At 37.0% G+C, this 20,534-nt stretch overlaps 1 protein-coding gene across 1 annotated transcript in view; it reads right to left on the bottom strand.

The window, feature by feature from the left end:
- Positions 1-20,534, bottom strand: part of LOC117326769 (sulfotransferase 1C3-like) — a 33,169-nt gene extending 12,635 nt beyond the window's left edge. The window contains exons 1-5 of the mRNA XM_033883491.1: positions 20,506-20,534; positions 20,152-20,327; positions 18,219-18,530; positions 5,060-5,169; positions 4,704-4,890 (exon numbers count right to left, since the gene is read on the bottom strand). Coding sequence (XP_033739382.1) covers positions 4,704-4,890; positions 5,060-5,169; positions 18,219-18,530; positions 20,152-20,326 — 784 coding nt within the window. The 5' untranslated portion in view covers position 20,327; positions 20,506-20,534. The remainder of the gene's footprint in view (positions 1-4,703; positions 4,891-5,059; positions 5,170-18,218; positions 18,531-20,151; positions 20,328-20,505) is intronic.

The raw sequence follows: 20,534 nt of genomic DNA, 5'->3' as shown, positions 1-20,534 counted from the left end.
TTCGGCCCACACCAGCCGAAGGGATCATTGGTGTTATTTTAACTACTACCAAAAATACTAGTCTTACTGTACAATGTATATATTGTATTTTCTAGTACTGTTTACATATCATGTGATTGTATTTGCATTCTCTATGTCTTCATAAAGGGTCGGATTGCCTCGGAAAGGTTTCATGTCCACATTGTCAAAATTTCGAGGCAATCCGCCCTCTATCAAGACACAAGTCAATTACAAACGATCACATATAGACATATATGGAAGAGTTACACAAAAAAAGTGGGTATAAACAACGAAAAATATCGTTATATCATTATGTTGTGAAAACGATCCCTTCGGTCGATAAGCAATTCGACGAGGGCCTATCGTAATTAATTCGAAAACATCTTTGGTGGTTAATGGACGAAAAGATTAAATAAATAGAAACATAAATCAAACAACTAAAAGGTTTAACAAAATAACGTCGCGAGTTAAATGGCTGTGATCACAGGCGCTTGCATAGTAAATGAGAATTTAAAAAAAATGATATCAGTGGTATGTGTACTGTGTAAAAGTGAAGGCCAGAAACTCCGTCACGAGCGAAACGGCACCACATCTCACTTCAATCGGCTAAAACTGACACTGTGCACACTATATGCGGCCGTTATCAGGAAACATTTATTTTTAACCTACCCTGTCACTCAATACGAATTGTTACATCCAAAGCACAATAATCCGTGAAAACATCGCCGAATTCCTCCAACAAAACACCATTTTTCAACCCCCCCCCCCCCCCCCCCCAGCCTGTCCAGATTCCTCATTTACATACGGGGTTGAAAGGTCATGCGTTTATATAATCGACTGTCACCAGGTGCACTTTATAGGGTCATCTCGGCATATTTTACTTTACAGGTGCTTGTACCGAACGTCGCTTGTGAGATCACGGACTAATTATATATAATTATATAGCATGTTTCTGTGCCTAGAAGTGTTTGTACACACAAGCTTATCTTAAGTAGCCTGTATAAAGGCCGACATATCCTATAACCAGTGCCTGTTTTTGTACATTTATTTATTTATGAAAAAAAAGTGTAGTTTTCTTCATCCAATCAAACATTTGTTATATTGTTTACGAGACAAGCAAATGAACTACACACTGCAGTTATAATGATATGTTAATAGTAAGTATGCGTGTAAATATAACTCTTTGTTCCGCATGCACGTTATTCAATTATCTTTCTTTGGAGAAGTGCGTAAAAAACCGATTACGTTGAGTGGCTACTGGCCAGAAGATACATTGTGTCATCAGTGTCTGTCGGTATATATAGATATTCGGGACATAAAAAGAGGGGAAAAGATGAGAGGAAAGGAAAAAAAGAGAAAGAAATTAAAGACAAAACCAAAACAAAAAGAGGCACCCGATCAGGACAACGACTAAATGATAATGACAGTCCATTCAGAAACATCTAAAATTGTGTATATATTTATGAGGGGTCGAGGTGGCCGAGTGGTTAAGGTGTCCCGACACTTTATCACTAGCCCTCCACCTCTGGGTTGCGAGTTCGAAACCTATGTGGGGCAGTTGCCAGGTACTGACCGTAAGCCGGTGGTTTTTCTCCGGGTACTCCGGCTTTCCTCCACCAAGTATATATTTATGACTCTGGTCAATCAACGTATAAATAAATAAAAAAAAAATATAACTTTGATACTTTTCCGGGCTTAAAATGCTATTGTAGCATTACGTTATATGTGCGTACCTTAGCGTCGGAGTTTTTATTACCTTGGATCTAAAAGTGTACTTTGAAGGTTATAGCATTGAGCAGAGATGTAATCCATATTCCCGTGATTTTGTGCTGTAATCAACTGTATCAACTCAAACACAACCGAAATCAATTGTTTATTCTAATGTAGGACCAGCGTTATTTAAGATCAATTAACGATGATTCGTGTATTGTTGCAGGATATACAACGAGGACGAGGACATTTTGCAATTAAATTAATAACGAAGGCCGCATGCCTGAGTTATTAATTAAAATTGCAAAATATCCGAGTCCTCGTTGTATATCCTGTAACAATACACGAGTCAAAGTTGATTATTTCTATTCTACCATGTATTGTTTAGTTCTGAGATCGACCTCTTTCTAATAGAAAAACGGTAAGAAACCCCGGGAAAACCTTGTAATTTATTTCTTGAGTATTGCATTATTTGTTGATAAAATATACATTTCTTTAAAGGCACTACAGTACTACGATCAAGAATATTCATCATATGGCATTGATTTTGAAAATAAAAAAAAAAAAATGATGAAAAAATAAGAAAAAAAAACGACCTTCGTAGGATTCGAACTCGCGTCGTGATAAAAAGTTAATGAGATACCAACCCATTAGCCCACTTGCGTGTATTATTTCTTAAAATAATACATGGTTTTAAACCAATCAAAACTGGCGTTGCATAGCAACCATGGTAGAATACTTACTATATCCAAAAATATAAATATTCATCACAGTACCTCTACGACAGTAAATTTAAATCTTTATCTTAAGAAGAACGCCGAGTTCGCGCAGCGGTATCAGCTGTGGGTATTTCTGGCCTGGCAATAAGATGAAGTAGATCGTTAGTTCGAGGCGCGGTCAGAGTCATAAAGTCATGACGACACTCCCTTTGCCATTGTCACATTAAAACGACCTATCTTCGTCGGCCAAACGTGACTTACCGATGTTGGCCCGACGTGAATGGTATCATTGGCCCAACGTACGCTTGCTGTCTGGGGAACATCTGTCTGTCAGTGTCCAGTAGCTATATTGGACCATACCGTCGTTATTACTTACTAGACCCAAATATATATATATACATATATATATATATTCATCACAGTACATCTACGACAGTAAATTCAAAAGAACGCCGATTTCGCGCAACGGTATAAGCTGCGGGTATTTCTGGCTTGTCAATTAGTTGAAGTAGATCGCAAGTTCGAGGTGCGGTCAGGGTACGGGTCATAAAGTCTTGACGACGCTCTCTTAGCCACTTAGCCATTAGCTGATGCACATTGGTTGTTTTACCAATGTTACTAGCTGTGGCTGGAATTTTATCTCCTATTGATAGGACAACTTGGAATTGTAACTAAAAATAAACTTGAGCGGTTAATTTAACCCTTTTTTTTTACTGTCTACCTACACCTATAGGGCCGTAATTACATGTACAGAGCTACATATCGTTCCAATGTAAATATCATCATTGTTTTTATACTAGCGGAAAAAAACTAAACGGAAGTTCGTATTTTTAATATAACTTTTAGCCACGTGGTCTGAATTCAATTCAATTTCATACGGTGTTTTCTCCGTGTACCACTTTGAACATGTCCTTCAGTTGAATTTTTCAGTCGACGATGCATGCTTTCAGCAGGTTTTTATAGAAATGGTACATCCGGGGTACTCTTGTATCATATGTGCTGGTGAATCATTACAAATCGAACAATGCAGATCGGTTACAAAACATTTCTTTTCGAACCGACTGCACAGAGAAATGCCATTTTAAGTGAAGTCGATATGGGGTAGGAATATTACTTATATTATTATACCTCAGACTTGTATCACAGCTTCTGATTAGTGAAAACCATGTCACATGATTAAAAACATTCGTTATTTCAACCACAACTTTCCAAATAATTCATTATTGACTTGCTGTCGCTTTCGAAACATCATGTCACCCTCTGAATATCATAATGTCACCCTCTCGTGAGCCCTCCAAAATCGTTATGTCACTCTCTCGTGAGCCCCAACTCGGAACTCTCTTCCGTAACGTCTTCAAAAGTAGTCGAATCAGAGAAGTTCCGAGTATTCTGCTTGACAACAACAATGGCTGCCGGCGGACGCTATCGTCTGCCAACAGAGGAGGAATTGGCGAAATTATTGCAAGAAAAGGATTCTAAAAACACCAAAAGGGTCATCAATGTGGCCGTGGATTCCTTTAGACATTTCCTATCTGCAACAGGTAGGCCTAGACCAAGGATTGTGAAAACTTCGACGTCCATACATTGAAAGTTCAACTGGGAGAATTTTATGCCGGGTCCAGAAAGACGATGGGGTACCTCTTAAAAACTTTTCTTAAAAACTGTTGATAGTAATAAATAAACTTATTGGTACCAAAATTAATTCACTTATGTTTTTTTCGGTATAATAAAACAATTACTGCCCTTGTTCATGTTGACATGAATATTTGCCCACCCTTGAGGTGTCATGTCACCCTCGGGCTACGCCCTCGGGTGACATGACACCTCTCGGGTGGTCAAATATTCATGTCAACCCGGAACAAGGGCAATAATTGTATAATGTCGGGGCATTCGCAACGTCATGTAGTCCAGCAATATGTTGTACATTGGACAACATTATCCCGTTCAGTTGGGAGAGTAATGGAGATAGTACGTGTTCCTGGAACGGCCACAAGTGCATGACATGGCGATGTCAATATAGGGCCTACTGTTTCTGAACCACCGCAACCGGTTTTAGACGGAGACGGCACGTCACGTTGTCGGCACTCATGGTCGACCAGTGTGTGTGCGTGCGTGCGTGCGTGTGTGTGTGTGTGTGTGTGTGTGTGTGTGTGTGTGTGTGTGTGTGTGTGTGTGTGTGTGTGGGGGGGGGGGGGGGGGGGGGTATTCACCTTATTCATAATATTTCAATATACAATTGTTCTATAAGACACCATAAGGCGACGTATTTCTCACCTTTCCTGTATATTGGCACCCTGCCGTGTTTATCGACAACTGACCACCTATCGCTCTCTCCTCTTATCCTGGCGTGTCCCTTCTTCAGATGTTCAAACGTGATGTTCTTTTCAACCTCACCTAAAAATGTCACCGATCGTTTTACCTCCAGGAACTCAGCCAGTTTTACAATACAGCCGAAAGTGTCCTGAAAAACGTTTGGAATAGTTTCTTTTGTATTATCAAGACTTGTATTTTTATTTGTTAATAACACAGAAAATATCAATGTACATACGAAATTATTCATACTAGCATTCAGTAAAGCTAATACACAACAGTTAATATAATAAGTGTTACAAAAAAATAAGATTACAAACCTTTTTAAAATCCTCATATCTCAGGGACAGGATACGCATTTCCGGAAAGCGAATTGTTCCGTTTGTCCACTCCTTCATGTACGTACACCAAGAGGCACCCGATGAAAAAACTAATGGAGACAATTACGAAACATTATCCATTAGAAGCAATTGGTGATTAACATTAATCAAATTATTAACGCCAATAGCAAATGACGTAATATTATTGTGAATACTTACCACTGCTTATTATATTAATACTTGTTGTCAACATAAAGATTTGTATGTGGTTTTAATATAAATATATGTGTGTGGCACGGATATAGGAAATAATAGTCCTTATATATGCGTACATGCTTGTTAAATTAGAAGTGCGAGCCCCACATAACTGGCGACATGAGTTACCTCCCCTGTACAGGAATTCGGTGAAAACAAAATAAAGACGGAATGAATTAGGTAACCAAATAAAAAAAAAATACGAGTTTCCATAGTTTTCTAATTTATGTCTATCAAAAGCCTGAGACATATCGCAGAAGACAAGGAAGGTATGTTTGCGACAGATTATTGTGTTCATTGTGATACACTGGTGTACTCCAGAATCCAAACTTATATTTACACAGTAATCACTTGTCTTATTAAAGGTTTTGGATAAATTTGATGATTACCTTTGCAAATACTTTGCCAACTGTACTTAACAGAGATATGGGTCTAAATTTACTAGGATTTTGCTTATCAAATTGAAAACAAATGGTATATATAGCTAATGCCCTTTTCAATTAACTGGGATAGTTATCTTGGCTAAGCGACCTTCTAAATATAGGGATCTGAGGCATGGATCAGCGTAGGTGGTATTGTTTGGTGGTTAGTCTTATCGTGTGCAAATGCTTTACCTTTGTTAAGAGATTTTAGTGTGTTAGCCATATCCGATCAGGTAAAATGTATCGTCATTAATGATACATTGTGTTCATAGATCAACTGGTGGTAAAGGTATGCCAAAATTATCCATGGTAGAAATGAATGCAAAATAGTCACCTAGAATATTCGGCTTGCGTTGACCATCTTCTCCAACAATTGTATTAGATATAGGTTTAGTAAAGGTGGTGCTAGAGAGATCTGTAGATACTGATACAAGTAACAAATAGTTTTATTTTGATATTAAGTACAGTGGAACTTCGTTAACTCGAACTCGGGACCACGGGAAAGTTATCCGAGTGTTCGAATTAAGCGAGTTGTCATTTTCGGTGTAAAGTTTTGTCAATATTTGTCATCATCATATACAAGTGGGATGGCACCTAAAAGAGTGTCTTAGAAAGAATGAAGTGCAGTGAGGGGCGATAACTCTGTTTGAGCACGAAAGACAGGTAAAAATAAATAAATTCCCTTCCTTTAGCATTTCCTTCACTTTCACCTATCAGTAATTATCTAAGAGATTATCTGGTCGTTTTCCGCCTATACGTATGACGAAATACGGGTGAAATATAATGTGACCCCAGTGATTTCAACACTACTAAAATAGAACATAGTGGTCAATCGGTCCACAGATTATGTGGTAAATAAGTATCATATGTATGGTGGCATATTTCTGCCATCGTGTTATTTTAGGTTGCGTTACGGTAACACGACTTGTCGAGATAATTATGTCGACAAGTCGTGTTATTAACACGGCAAGTCGTGTTATTATGACGACCTGTCGCGATAATTTATCACGACCGGTCAAGTTAGGTTATCGCGGATCTCGACCTAAAATGTGCTTTTGCCCAGAGATAAGTTATAAACGGACACCCAGCCGTTTCGGAACGTTTTGGGCTTTACACTGATATTATTACGCATGGCTGACAGGGAACAGTTACTTTGACCTAAGAACTTAAAATGTGTTTTTTTTTAATCCTGTAATATTCAAACAATAATGTAGACTTGTAATTAATCATTCAAACTAATAACTTATTTACCAAGTGCTATATTAGCTAAGTCCCTACCGTTACCAAACGGGATATGCACGAACCAAAGTCATTAAGATGTGTTTATCTATGAAATATTTGATCCCTCGACTTTGGTACCTCTCCCTGTGACAGTTACAAATGGTTTTGGCTAAAGCGGTCATACTCTAGGTCTGTTTACAATATAGCAATTAAACTTGGCTTCTTTATTAAAGCCGTACATAAAAAACTCCGTTTCCCCTGTGCATGGATATTTGTCTCCCACCCCTCCACTTTAACACCTAAATTCACATATTCCCGTTTTTAAGTCCTCCCCGACACTCATAAAAATCGGACTTGGACAATATTAATGTCCCTCGTCCTTATCGAACATGCGATATATACACATGTATACATAGAAAATTATGAAATTGGAAATTGGAAACACTTTTGATCAGTAAAGAATGAGAACTTTAATATTGGTTTTGGAGATAATTATACACGTTTCTAAATGGTTTTGGCTATATCGTGTACTGGCCATAATTGAACAGACTACCATAAAAATATGTATGACGTCATAAAAGACAACCAAGCTGTTATTCAGGAAGTCATATCTGGTTACCAAAACCATTGTTGTACAAAGCATCTGAAGATTGAAGAAAATAATTTCCGATTTTATTACATGTATACAATGTATATGGACCGTGGGTTGGAAATGTGCCAACACCATGTGATTTTTTATGTTTCTGAATTGTCCTAAAACCTAAAAATTCTTATTTGACACCCTACTGAAAATTACGTTCATGCAAAAATGACATTCCACTGCGATAGCCACCATTCTGCCGCTCGGATATCCAATTGGTAGAGCGCAAGATTTGTAATCAGGCGCCCTGTGTTCGACCCGTCGATACAAATGGTTACTTAGGACTGTTACTATTTCACGATACTAGAAATGTGAAAATTCCACACAGCTTGCTAATATTTCGTATTACATGGAAGTAAATGTATATCTTTATTATCTTACAGAAAGATGAACGGAAATCACTACAATGGAGCTCGTTGGAGCTACATTGACCACACACCTTAGGCCCCGGGGATGGGATACTGTCAAAAATGTCATAGTATGAAACTCTTATCCCATGGTTATAATGTCATTTAAGTTTTAATGATCTCCAGTAGAAAATAAACTAAATATACCCAAAAGTATCATTCTCCTATATAAACTTTGCCCCTCCCCTGGGGCAAACGTGGAGTCTGGGGGTCATTAAATTCACAATTTTGATAAAGCACCCCAAGACCCTTTCATCTATGAAGAGTATTGGTTTCCAGCATATCTGGATCCTGAGAAGATTTTTTTTTTAAATTTTAGCCCATTTGACCCCTTTTAGCCCCGCCCCTCAGAGCCCCTGGGATGACAACCTTATAATTAACAAATCTGGTGCATATTTCACCAATTACGGTGGCTTGGAAAGGACATTACATAGCTTGATAAAAACATTTTCTATCTCGATCGATCGACTTAATTATCTCGATCGATATATTAAATCGAGACTCCGTGACTTCAACACGTGTGTCGCAGTTTTCTTTGGACATCCGGTATCTGTGCTGTACTGAATTGAAAGCTCGATGGTAAGTATATATGCATCCCGCTATGTTTAGAATGCATATTTCGCATGAGCATGCACATACCTAATGAAGAAATCGATCGAGATGATAGTGTGGTGAACCACTGTTGTGTGTTATGTTACCTGTCGTTCCGGACTGTCCGTCTTCCACTTTGTTTATTAGTCTCGACGTCAGGTAGATGTTTGTAAGTAATATACACCTAGGAGGTTTAGAAGCGTTCTAAAGATCATGATTTTAAAATAGGTGGCGCTAGTTTCCCTTTCGCGAGAGTATAAAAGGCGGCGGTCGAAACTAGATATTGTTCACTTCTTCGTCTGACACGAACGAGATAAGGCCGGCAAAAAAAGGTAATAGTAAAGATATAGACGTGCCTGAACAAGGCTTCCCTACATGTACATCAAAGTACTGTATTGTGTATTTAATAACTTACGGTAGAGTACGGAGGCATACGTGCCTGAGTAAGGCTTCCCTTCTCCGTGGGGACTCTAGTTAGTCTATGTGATCGGTACATCACATACGTTGTAAGTGTAATATGAATGAAGGCAAAGCCTTGGGAGAGCGCAGCTAGTTATAATTAATGACACAAACTTAGTAACGATATTAGTAATAACATTAACACTAGTAACAGGAGTGTGACATTTTCTACTTATTAAAATGGTTTGGTTTGTTACATTATATTTAATTCATGATCAAAACAAGTCGTCAAACTCCTGTGATTGAACTGATATAACAACAAATTCAATGATTCTGTTGAAATACTTACAGTACTTATGTAATGGTTTCTGATTCATGATGATGAGTCCGTCGACAGTATACATGGGTCTATCATGATGTATATAACAGTTTAGTTCATGCAAGGTGTCAAGACATAGTGGAGGTGATGACATAGTGGAGTTACCATTAGTTCATAAATTCACATGATATCACATTAATTGCTAAAACTGGTACTGGTGTATTTGAATAGTTTGGAATGATTTATAAATTATTAAAAAAAAAAAGAATATTCTTGTATTGAAGACTTTCAGTGAGATGAGGCAATCCACACCTTCACTTACTAACCTTAATACTGTTTAAAAAAAGATGAAGAATTTATTCACAGTGTTCCAAGATTCGTAAAAGCCAATATTGAGCCACTTCCTCTGTTGGGTGAACTCCATCAGAGAGTAGATTGAAATTGTATGAATAGCGACATCCGTGCTCCTGTCCATTGCGGTTTCCATTTTTTCTTGATCTTTCAAGGTCACATACAAACTTGGGTGAATGGAATCCTAGCTCAGAGTTGTACTCACGCACTATGGAATTGTAGACATTGATATGCTTGTTAACAGATTCGTCATCCTTTTGCTCTGATTGGGCCTCCCAATGTACATAATCTTTAAGGCGGTTCCACTTAACGATAGATATTGGGGGTATCTCAAGTACACCAATTTTCAAATTCGGCGAGCTGGATGAAATGGCCTTCAGCTGTTGAAAGACTTCTCTAGTATCTTTCTCTAGAGCATTAAGACTTTGATACCTGGTAAAAATGAATCTGTCTCTCTTAAGGGTAACATCACAAGTCCCATGCCAATAGATAATTTGAGTAGGACAAGTTGTTAGATATGGTAAGTTGTCTGTTATACATTTTAGACCATCAACTGACCTCCTCCCACTTACATAGAACCATTTAATATTGATATCTTTTGTGCTGAGGTTCACCAATTGCTTTTGTAAATATCGGCCCTTGCTGTCTGTAATGAATACAAGGCGATGTTTGATGGTCTTGTCTTCCAGAGCTTTTTCTTTTTTACTCATGTACTTCCTTATTTTCTGAATGTTACATGACATAATTGAATGTAGATGTGTTGAAGTGCTGTGTTGTAGGTCTTGAATCACAAGGTCACACCAGATTTCCTGAGTAGTAAAAACAGGCAATTGGCGCCAAAAAAGTCTAGTAAACACACAATGAATATTTACATGTTTAAATCTGCCTGCTTGAATTTAGAATTAATATTATACCCGGTTTTAAGTTTAAGACAGACTGGCTTTATTTCATAATCTACCTCTAATTAGATCAAACATCTAGCCTACATTGCATTTTTTTTTCAAATTAAAAGGGAGGCCTTGTTATTATTTTAAATTCAACTTTTAAAAGTGAAAATTACAAATATTTTTTTCGACAATAGTCTATTCTGGGCAAATGATCACGTGAATTTTCATCTTTACGTACAGTACATAGGTCCTACATATCTTATAGACTAGCTACACGCATTGTAAGCTTAATCTCCAGCCGTCCGCGCGATCGGCAGTAAAGTTAGTCTAAACATTTTAAGCTTTGAAAGTGAATATTTTCTACTAGAATTCTATGCCATTTCTCCTGATAAATTTGGCAAAATAATTGTTGTTATTATTGATTTAAACTGTATTGATTGTAAGTTAAAACTCCATTTTGTTTACATGTACGTGCATATAGACACCTTGCATGAACTTACTACACTTGATATGCTATGGGATAGGCCCGACGTAGATTTCTATGACGCTGGGTTAACCTGCAGTCGTCTGGCGAATATTGTCGTCTGCGACAGGAAATTTAGTGTGCAAAGTAAAAATAAAAGTATAGAATGTATCTAAGTGTTTTAAAATTTCCATTCTATCATAAAATTTATTTTTGCGACAATGGCAGTTCAAGCGCATCACAATTTAGTCGTCTGCACTTAGCGTTCCTATTTTTGGTAACAAACCAAATATTTTCATCCAATCAAATTCGCCGATTACATTCATGTCATCAGTCATAACAGAAATGGAAGATAGTCGGTATACCGGCGGTTAGGCAGTTTTTATATCAATATGTAAAGAATGAGGTAATTTTTAGTGAATATCGGTGAGGTATGTCGATCAGAAAGAAATGGATCAAGTCTCACCATACAGGTAACGAGAATTAAAACATGGCTGCCTGCATGGAGGCGCGAGACTTTTCCCGCGGGACACAATTTCAAAGTCCAAGGGGTATAGGATTGTATTGGACTGTATTGCTTACACACGTGTTATGGTTAGTAGAGCTTCGCTCTACGCGGCCTTCGGCCGCGTAAGAGCTGCGCTCTTATTAATATCAATAGCCTTGGGTCTGCTCGTGGTTTATAAGAAAGTGTCTGAGAGCCCCGAGTGTTGTACGTACATGCCTAACGTTAAATATATGCTAGGGAGTGCTCAGTAAGAAGTGAGTACTCAGTGAGTGCTCGGTAGAAGTGAGTGCTCGGTAGCAGCGAGTACTCAGTGAAGTGAGCGCTCGGTAAAAGTGAGCACTCAGTCAAAGTGAGTGCTCACTCGGTCAATGAGTGTTGAAACTCTCTTACCCTCATAGTAATTATAGTTGTATAATGTGATATTGCCCTGAATAAACCCCAGATAGGGAAGGTTCATTTTGGTCAGGAAGCACTCATTATTTCAGGTAGAATATCATTCTGTTCTGTTAATATAAATAGCTCTCTGTTTAGGTATATTTGTATTTCTACTGTAGGATTACTCAGAGGAACTGAGCAATCATTGTGTTATATTTCAACTGTATAGCTAGTTGGTACTTGGTGTATATTACATAAACACAGCCAGGTCTGCTGTATATTTCTGTATAATTTTGCACTGAGGACTCGAGTAAAACTAATTATATGTTAGACAATATGGATCATCAGTAGTGACTGATACGCACCCTGTAAACGTCACAATAAGTCGATCGATCGAGATAATTAAGTCGATCGATCGAGATGATAAGTCGATCGATCGAGATGATAAGTCGATCGATCGAGATAGAAAATGTTTTTATCATGCTATGTAATGTCCTTTCCCAGCCACCAAATGCCCATTATATACTGATGAAAGGCAAAAGTTTATACAAGATGTACAGTTTAATAATGAACATGGCTGTCACTCAAGATATGACTTTAAATAGAAGTACTTATTCTACAGATGCACAGAATGAGTATTTGTTGGAGTGTGTGCATGAGTTTATCAATGCTACAAGATGGTTAAAGATTTTAAAATGTTATTCATGTAATTTATTTTATTTTGATATTCATCTATAACATTATGATAGTTTGTAATATATAACATTATTTGTAAAATATATAATCATATCAGAGACCTATATACTAAATATACATGCTCCTGAGTAATGTCCTTATGGACGTTTCATGGTCATAACACTCATCCAATGGTACATGCAGGATTATATCGCAAATTATTCATATCATTGTAATGAGAGATTAGTTATTTTTCTAAATAACTTTACGAAAAAGTTGTTATTTGTGTATAATCAAATTTTTTTTCTGTGTCTTTGTTGTTTTTGATGTGTAAAGCCCGAGACGTTCCGTAACGGCTGGGTGTCTTATTTATAACGTAAGGCATACCTGGGTAAAAGCACATTTTAGGTCGAGATCCGCGATAACCTAACTTGACTGGTCGTGATAAATTATCGCGACAGGTCGTCATAATAACACGACTTGCCGTGTTAATAACACGACTTGTCGACATAATTATCTCGACAAGTCGTGTTACCGTAACGCAACCTAAAATAACACGATGGCAGAAATATGCCACCATACTATATGAAATAAAGTAAAATTGGCATATTAAATAGGAATTCTACACCACCTATACATGTTTGTTTATATTTTACTTTTTATTTACTACATAGTTTTTTTTATTCAAGTGGACATTGTCTATCTCAGCATTTTTATCTTTTATCTGAAAGGATTTTCTTTTATTAAATATGCTATTAATGTTCAAAATATCTTTCAACTACCACCAAGAAAAAATGAATGGCATTAAGATATATAACAAAATATAGAAAAAAAGATCTATCTTCTTAATTCGAACCTTCGTGTTGCTAAACGGTGGTTATATACTATGAGCTATGGGGACTATGGGATCTAAACAGTGGTTATATACTATGAGCTATGGGAACTATGGGATCTAAACAGTGGTTATATACTATGAGCTATGGGAACTATGGGATCTAAATAATGTTTTCTTTTTTGTCTTCGATACCAGTGCCTCGAAGGACCATTCTATAAGGATATGATTCCAGTTGTCTTTTGGTACATACAAGAACAAGAGGCCCAATGGGCCTGTATCGCTCACCTGGCTCTACACCAACTTTGACGTTGATTGAGGTCATTTCTACAGAAACTACGCTGATTACCTCTTTTTTCAAATATCAGTGTATGCTTGGTTTTTCATATCAATAAAGAGGTATTGTCGTTTTCGGCTTATCCTGACCTAGGCCACGTACGGCGATAGTCTGGGCTAAAAATACAGGTAAAATATCACGTGACCCCAGTGATTCCCACATTACCAAAATAGATCGTCATGGTCCATTGGCGCGTCGTGTGTTGTGAACGGATTACATGTATGTAGTCAATCAATACCATAGGAAATAAAGTTAAATTGACGTGTTAAATAGGAATTTTACACTACCCATACATGTATGCCTGTGGTCGACACTGCAGTTCATATCATTCAAAGTAAAATGTAAATGGAGTAAATCGGTTATGATTTTACTCTTTTTTATCCAAGTTAAAATTTTCTATCTCAACATTTTATCTTAATAATAAATATTTTATATTGAATATGCATGTTTATGTTAAAATTAATGTTTTAAAAATCTTTCAAATATGACCTAGAAAAATTATATGGTATTATTCTTAGAAACATAGCAAAATATGAATAAGATACATCTTGGTGATTCGAACTCCGAACCTTCCGGTTGCTAAGTGATGGTTCTACCATATGAGCTATGCGGACTTATGGGATTGTGAACTTTATGTTATCAGTTATAGTCTGTCTAGTTAATGTGAAAATTGAAATATTTTATCAACTACGTTTTTTCAATTTTTCGATACCAGCGCATCGGAGGACCACTTTATAAGAGTAGGATTTTAGTTGTCTTTTGGTACATAGAATAAAATAAGACGTTGTAAAAGTTGGTCTTCCGATGCGCTCTAAGTCAAAAAATGATATGAATGTGGGAAAACCCCCTCGGAAGTTGCAAATAGCCCGATGATGCAACTTTATGGTCACTTAATGAAATATCCATTGCAATGAACAAACATTTTTTTTTTTGCAAATAAGAATTTTTATATGTTAAAGATTTACGGTTTGTATTAAAAAACTGAGCTTTCAACATTTATTTTTTCATTTTGAAAACGGTCACCGTTAGGTCCAAACAGGCCAATATGCGCCATACCTCTTTTCTAGTACTACATTCCAGCATAATATTTGCCTAATATCAGGTTTCAGAGACTCTTGGCTATAGCAAAATTATTGTTTACAGATTTAAGCTGATTTCAACCCTGTGTTCATTTATTTGAACAAACTTGGTAGCCCTTCACCACAGCATGCTACAGACCCAATATTAAGTCCCTGGGCCTCTTGCTTATTGAGAAGAAGTCGTTGGAAGATTATAGCCTATTTCCCCTCTGTGACCTTGAATGAAGGTCAAGGTCATTTATTTGAAAAACTTGGTAGCCCTACATCCCAGCATGCTACAGGCCCAATATCAAGTCCCTGGGCCTCTTGGGTATTGAGAAGAAGTCTTTGGAAGATTATAGCCTATTTCATCTCTGTGACCTTGAATGAAGGTCAAGGACATTTATTTGAACAAACTTGGTAGCCCCTTACCACAGCATGCTACAGGCCCAATATCAAGTCCCTGGGCATATTGGTTATTGAGAGGAAGTCGTTGGAAGATTATAGCCTATTTTACCTCTGTGACCTTGAATGAAAGGCAAGGTCATTTATTTGAACAAACTTGGTAGCCCTTCACCCCAGCATGCTACAGGCCCAATATCAATTCCCTGCGCCTCTTGGTTATTGAGAAGAAGTTGTTTGAAGATTATAACCTATTTGACCCATGTGACCTTGAATGAAGGTCAAGGACATTTATTTGAACAAACTTGGTAGCCCTTCATCCCAGTATGTCACAGACTAAATATCATGTCTGTAGGCCTCTTGGTTATTGAGAAGAAGTTGTTGGAAGATTATAGCCTTCTTGACCCATGTGACCTTGAATGAAGGTCAAGGTCATTTCTTTGAACACTCTTTGTAGCCCTTCACCCCAGCATGCAACAGGTTCAATATCAAGTTCCCTGGGCCTCTTGGTTATTGAGAAGAAGTTGTTTAAATGAAAAGTTGACGCCGGACAGACGGCCGGACGGACGACGGACGCCGCACCACGGCATAAGCTCACTTGTCCTTCTGGCAGTTGAGCTAAAAATAAGACATTGTAAAAGTTGTTATCCGACACGCATTATGTCAAAAGTGGTTTGAATGCAGAACAAAATTCTCAAAAATTGCAAATAGACCGTAGATGCAATTTTAAGGTCAATTAATGAAATACCCGTTGCAATTAATACATTCTTATGCAAATAAAATATTTATATGTTATAGATTTAAAGGTTGCGTTCAAAACTATTTTTTTTTTAATTCTTATTTATTTATTCATTGATTCATTTTTATATTGAAAGCGGTCACCATAAGGTGAAAACAGGCCAATATGCACCAAAACCATTTAAGTTTGGATACAATATACAATCATAAACAAATTCCATGTATTTTTGGTAAATAACATGCTTGGAGCAGCATTACCTCATTATTCCAATAAGTGATTTTTCAGTATTGTTTTTAAATTTGAGGCCATCAGCTTTGTTATAGCACTTTACCATGCGTTTAAATGTAAAAAAATAAATAAATAAATAATTAAGCTTGATTTCTACAGTGGTAGTAGCATGGTCCAAAATATCACTGTCTATTTCAATAACTTCAGAAAAAAACAACCACCATGGATCACTATTACGGGGTCAGGGACTGAAGCACGTGTGCGACCGACAAATGCTGCATGGCAATCACATATCATTTGCAGTAGACACTTTTAGCATTTCCCGCATAATGATATGGATAATGTGAAAAAAATATCACACTGAATTTATCAGATATTTTGTTTGCTTCACATTAATCTTCGTACAATTATTGCATTTTTTGCAGTATTTAAAGCCTGTCTTTTTCCATAGATGCACAACTTAACGAAGAGAAACTTCATGATTCCGTTCGGGTATATTCTTAATAAATCTGCTCATTTACATCAACGATTCATAAATAAAGTATGTGGTACACATCTTAAAACAGATCCAACCTGGCGCGCGCCGAAGTTACATCCCCTGGTGATAAACATAAACAAATTGAAGATTAACTAATAATTCATGTTTAACATGAATCCATGGCTAAAACACTCACGTTGATTTTCTTAGTTGTAGATAATGTTTTGGTATTGCCCATTCCCTCTTAGTTGTAGATAATGTTTTGATATTGCCCATACCCTCTTAGTTGTAGATAATGTTTTGATATTGCCCATTCCCTTTTGTATACCCTCGCGGCAGCAACCAGTACAATCAGTTTGTGCATGCGTGTGTAACGGGAATGGATTTTGTGAGTTATGTACCTTTGATTGAGAGTTGTGTATATATGACAGTATTTTGTTGATTTATTAATTGTGAGTGTGAATACATGTGTTCGAAATGTAAAGTTATATGTAGTTTGAGAGTATATATTTAGTTTGGTAATGTGTTCGAGTAACTATGATTGTGTATTATATATTGAAAACAGTGTATGCTAATGTGCACCATTGTCAATTGACCTAGCATCTAGTTTATATACGTGAATGTTATGAGTATATGAGGGAAGTTGTATGAAGATATAGAAGCCATTGGCTGGTACTTCATTGTTGCAAGTTGGTTGTATACTTCCCTTCTATACTTTCCTATCCACACTTTCCTTACACTTAACAGAAGCCATTGGCTAGTTACATTCCTTCAGTCTTTCAGTCTATGTTTTGAGGTAATAGCTGCTTCGTGTAAGACAGTGTGGAAGATGGCTTTTATTCTGTGATGCTGTAAATAGTTATGGTTACTAGTTGCTTTATATTGCCAATGATAGTGCTGAATAAATGTAGGACTTGTATCTAGTTTTTGTGTGGTTTATATATATATAATTAAGAACCTGGGTTATAGCGATATTAAAACCGTTACACGTGTATGGCATATTTCCCGCCGCTCATTTGCACACAGAGAGTGGAGCATCGCACTAGATATTACCCATAATCAGTTGGTAGTTTCTCGGTTCACAATTATAAGAACATATAAGGTATTTATTTACACGTTTCATTATAATTAGGGTATTCTATTATTTAACACATTTTTTATGATTTTGTCAAAATCTATGTGTTTCGAAACCTAATAAGATTGTAAAGAAAAACTTGAAAACTAATCAATGAATTGTGGATCAGAGAGTCATATATCTAACTAGTCGGTATTTGGTGAACTTGAAGTAACCATATATTTATCATCTTTGGTACTCGGTAACTAAGGGCCATCATAGATACAGTCATCCTACATCTATCTCGACTTCGTTGTTTTCATATTTCACGGATTTTCGTCGGCTTCTTGCGTTTCTATTTATGCAGGTTTTAGGAACGATGTAATATGCATTAGTATTATTTCAAATCTAAATTATCATTAACATTTACCACAGTATCGCGGCACATTCTAATTAATGACACAAATGCTGTTGATGACGCATACATTTTTTAACAAACCAATATGTCGTTTACTTACATTCCTCTGACAAAAAGAATTTCATGAAGAAGTTGAAGTCGCCTTCAAATGCGGTGTTAATCATGTTGTCAATGAAATGAAAATAAGACACCAGTACATCTTTCGGATTCCTCGAGACGAAGATGACCTTCGGAACGCCCTTCTTTACGTCTGTTGGTATCAATGGGAAGGTAAGGTGTGTGAGAAATGTTCGGGGTGTCTCCATGCGACTGATTAGTTCAAGATCTTCAAAGTCAGCTACCAAAGGTGTCCCGGAATAGGTCAGTTTTCCTGATCGAAGCATCTGTACAGTATTGTAGACCCAATGGGAGCCTGCGATACGCATTGTGGTATTATATATATACATATATCTACATTGGTAGCACAATATGCGTAAAATATGTCACGATTGAAGAGGCTAGTCTTATGGTACTACTGAATCCTACAAATTAATACACTGTGAATCTTTGCAAACGGTACTGTTGAATTTAAAAGTAACGTTCGATTATTGTTGCTGTTTAACTCTATATTACATTATTCCATTAAAAAAACAAAACAAAAAAGCAAAAAAACATTGCAATGTACAGTCTAATAAGAATTCAATATCAATGTATCATGACACGTATTAAAAGAGCATTGCTACTCGTTTTTCATGTTTAAAAAAACAAGTTATTACTATTATTTTTAATTTTTTTTTTGTCGCGAATGGAAAAAGTAAATCAATTGAGAATAATGACGTGTAACCGTAGGTCAAACAGGAATAAACGTAAATCAAGTGTATGTATCCGTAGCTTAATGTGAAATAATCGAAAATATACAGAGAAAAGTTACATTAAACCGTAAGGTAAACGTAAATCAAAACAGTTAAATGACAGTTATCCGTAGTCAAAAAGGAATCAACATTCCTCAACAGAGTAAAATGGCATGTATTCTTTGGATAAAGTGGAATACTCGTAGATCAACAGAGGTTAGTGAAATGTTGCCGTAGGTCAATGTGGAATACTCGTAGATCAACAGAATATACTGACATGTAACTGTGGGTCAAACAGAAATAAACGTAAATCAACACAGTATACTGATATGATACCATAATCGGCAGAGCATAATGACAAGGAGGTTTAGTTAGAGGTCGATTAAGCGTAAATAGAGAGGGTAAACCGACATGAAAACGTAGGCCAATGTGGGAAAAAACGTAAACTAACCTATTGTAGTGACATGTGAGTGAAGATCAAGGTGGAATCAACATACGTCAACAGTTTATGTTGACATATAAGTGTAGGTCAAATTAATGGGGGATAAACTTCAATAAACAGAAAACGTTCAGATGTAACGTAGTTCAAAGTCGAATAACCATAGATTAGACAGAGCATACTGACATGTAACCGTATGTCAAATGTTTAGTTGGTTTGTTTGGTTTGTTTTTGTTTAACGCCCTATTAACAGCCAGGGTCATTAAGGACGTGCCAGGTTTTGGATGTGGAGGAAAGCCGGAGTACCCGGAGAAAAACCACCGGCTTACAGTCAGTACCTGGCAACTGCCCCACGTAGGTTTCGAACTCGCAACCCAAAGGTGGAGGGTTAGTCATAAAGTGTCAGGACACCTTAACCACTCGGCCACCGCGGCCCCTAAATATGTCGAAAATATGTCTAATGGAATTAACATATGATAAACATATTATAGCGACATTGTACTGCATGTCAATGTGGATAAAACGTAAACCAGCAGATTAGGCCGATATGGTACCGTAGGTCAATTCCGGTAAAGCAGGGTAACATAGCTTGCCCAAAGACATCACCACGACAGCACAGACCGGCCCGGTGTTCATACCAAGGTTCCAGAGATCAACACCATACGGCTAGTTGTGCTAAATCAACATTTTACTAAGTAAATAAACACGTAATTCATAGCTAAACGACATACCCCTAACCCTCTATTAACTTTACAAAGACTTACCAGACTTCGGGAATGTACACAATATCACATCATCTTCCCGACACTGGAATTCCGAGAATAGCTGTAGTTGATCCCGAACGTTTCCTGGAGTTATAAGGTGGAAAGGCCGACCCTGGTACCGCTTATAGCTGTACACGTTGGAGGGGATTTCATCAATCACGTCTACCCTCTCCATTCTGCTGAAACATAAAGCAGTCCCAGTCAAAACATATCTTTATGCATATCATTTCAATACTTTACCATGTAAAGATCATTTCACTACTTTTTCATGTACATATTATTTCACAACGTAGTCCTGTATATTATCATGTGTTTCTGTAATCTAAACCATTGTTTAAGACAATGCATTTATACCGAAAACGTGGAACGTGCTGCCAATTCAG

The sequence above is a fragment of the Pecten maximus genome, chromosome 5 (assembly GCF_902652985.1).
Source record: "Pecten maximus chromosome 5, xPecMax1.1, whole genome shotgun sequence".
NCBI lineage: Eukaryota > Metazoa > Mollusca > Bivalvia > Pectinida > Pectinidae > Pecten > Pecten maximus.
Note: the sequence above shows the minus strand (reverse complement) of the source record. Positions and strands in the feature narration are given on the sequence as shown.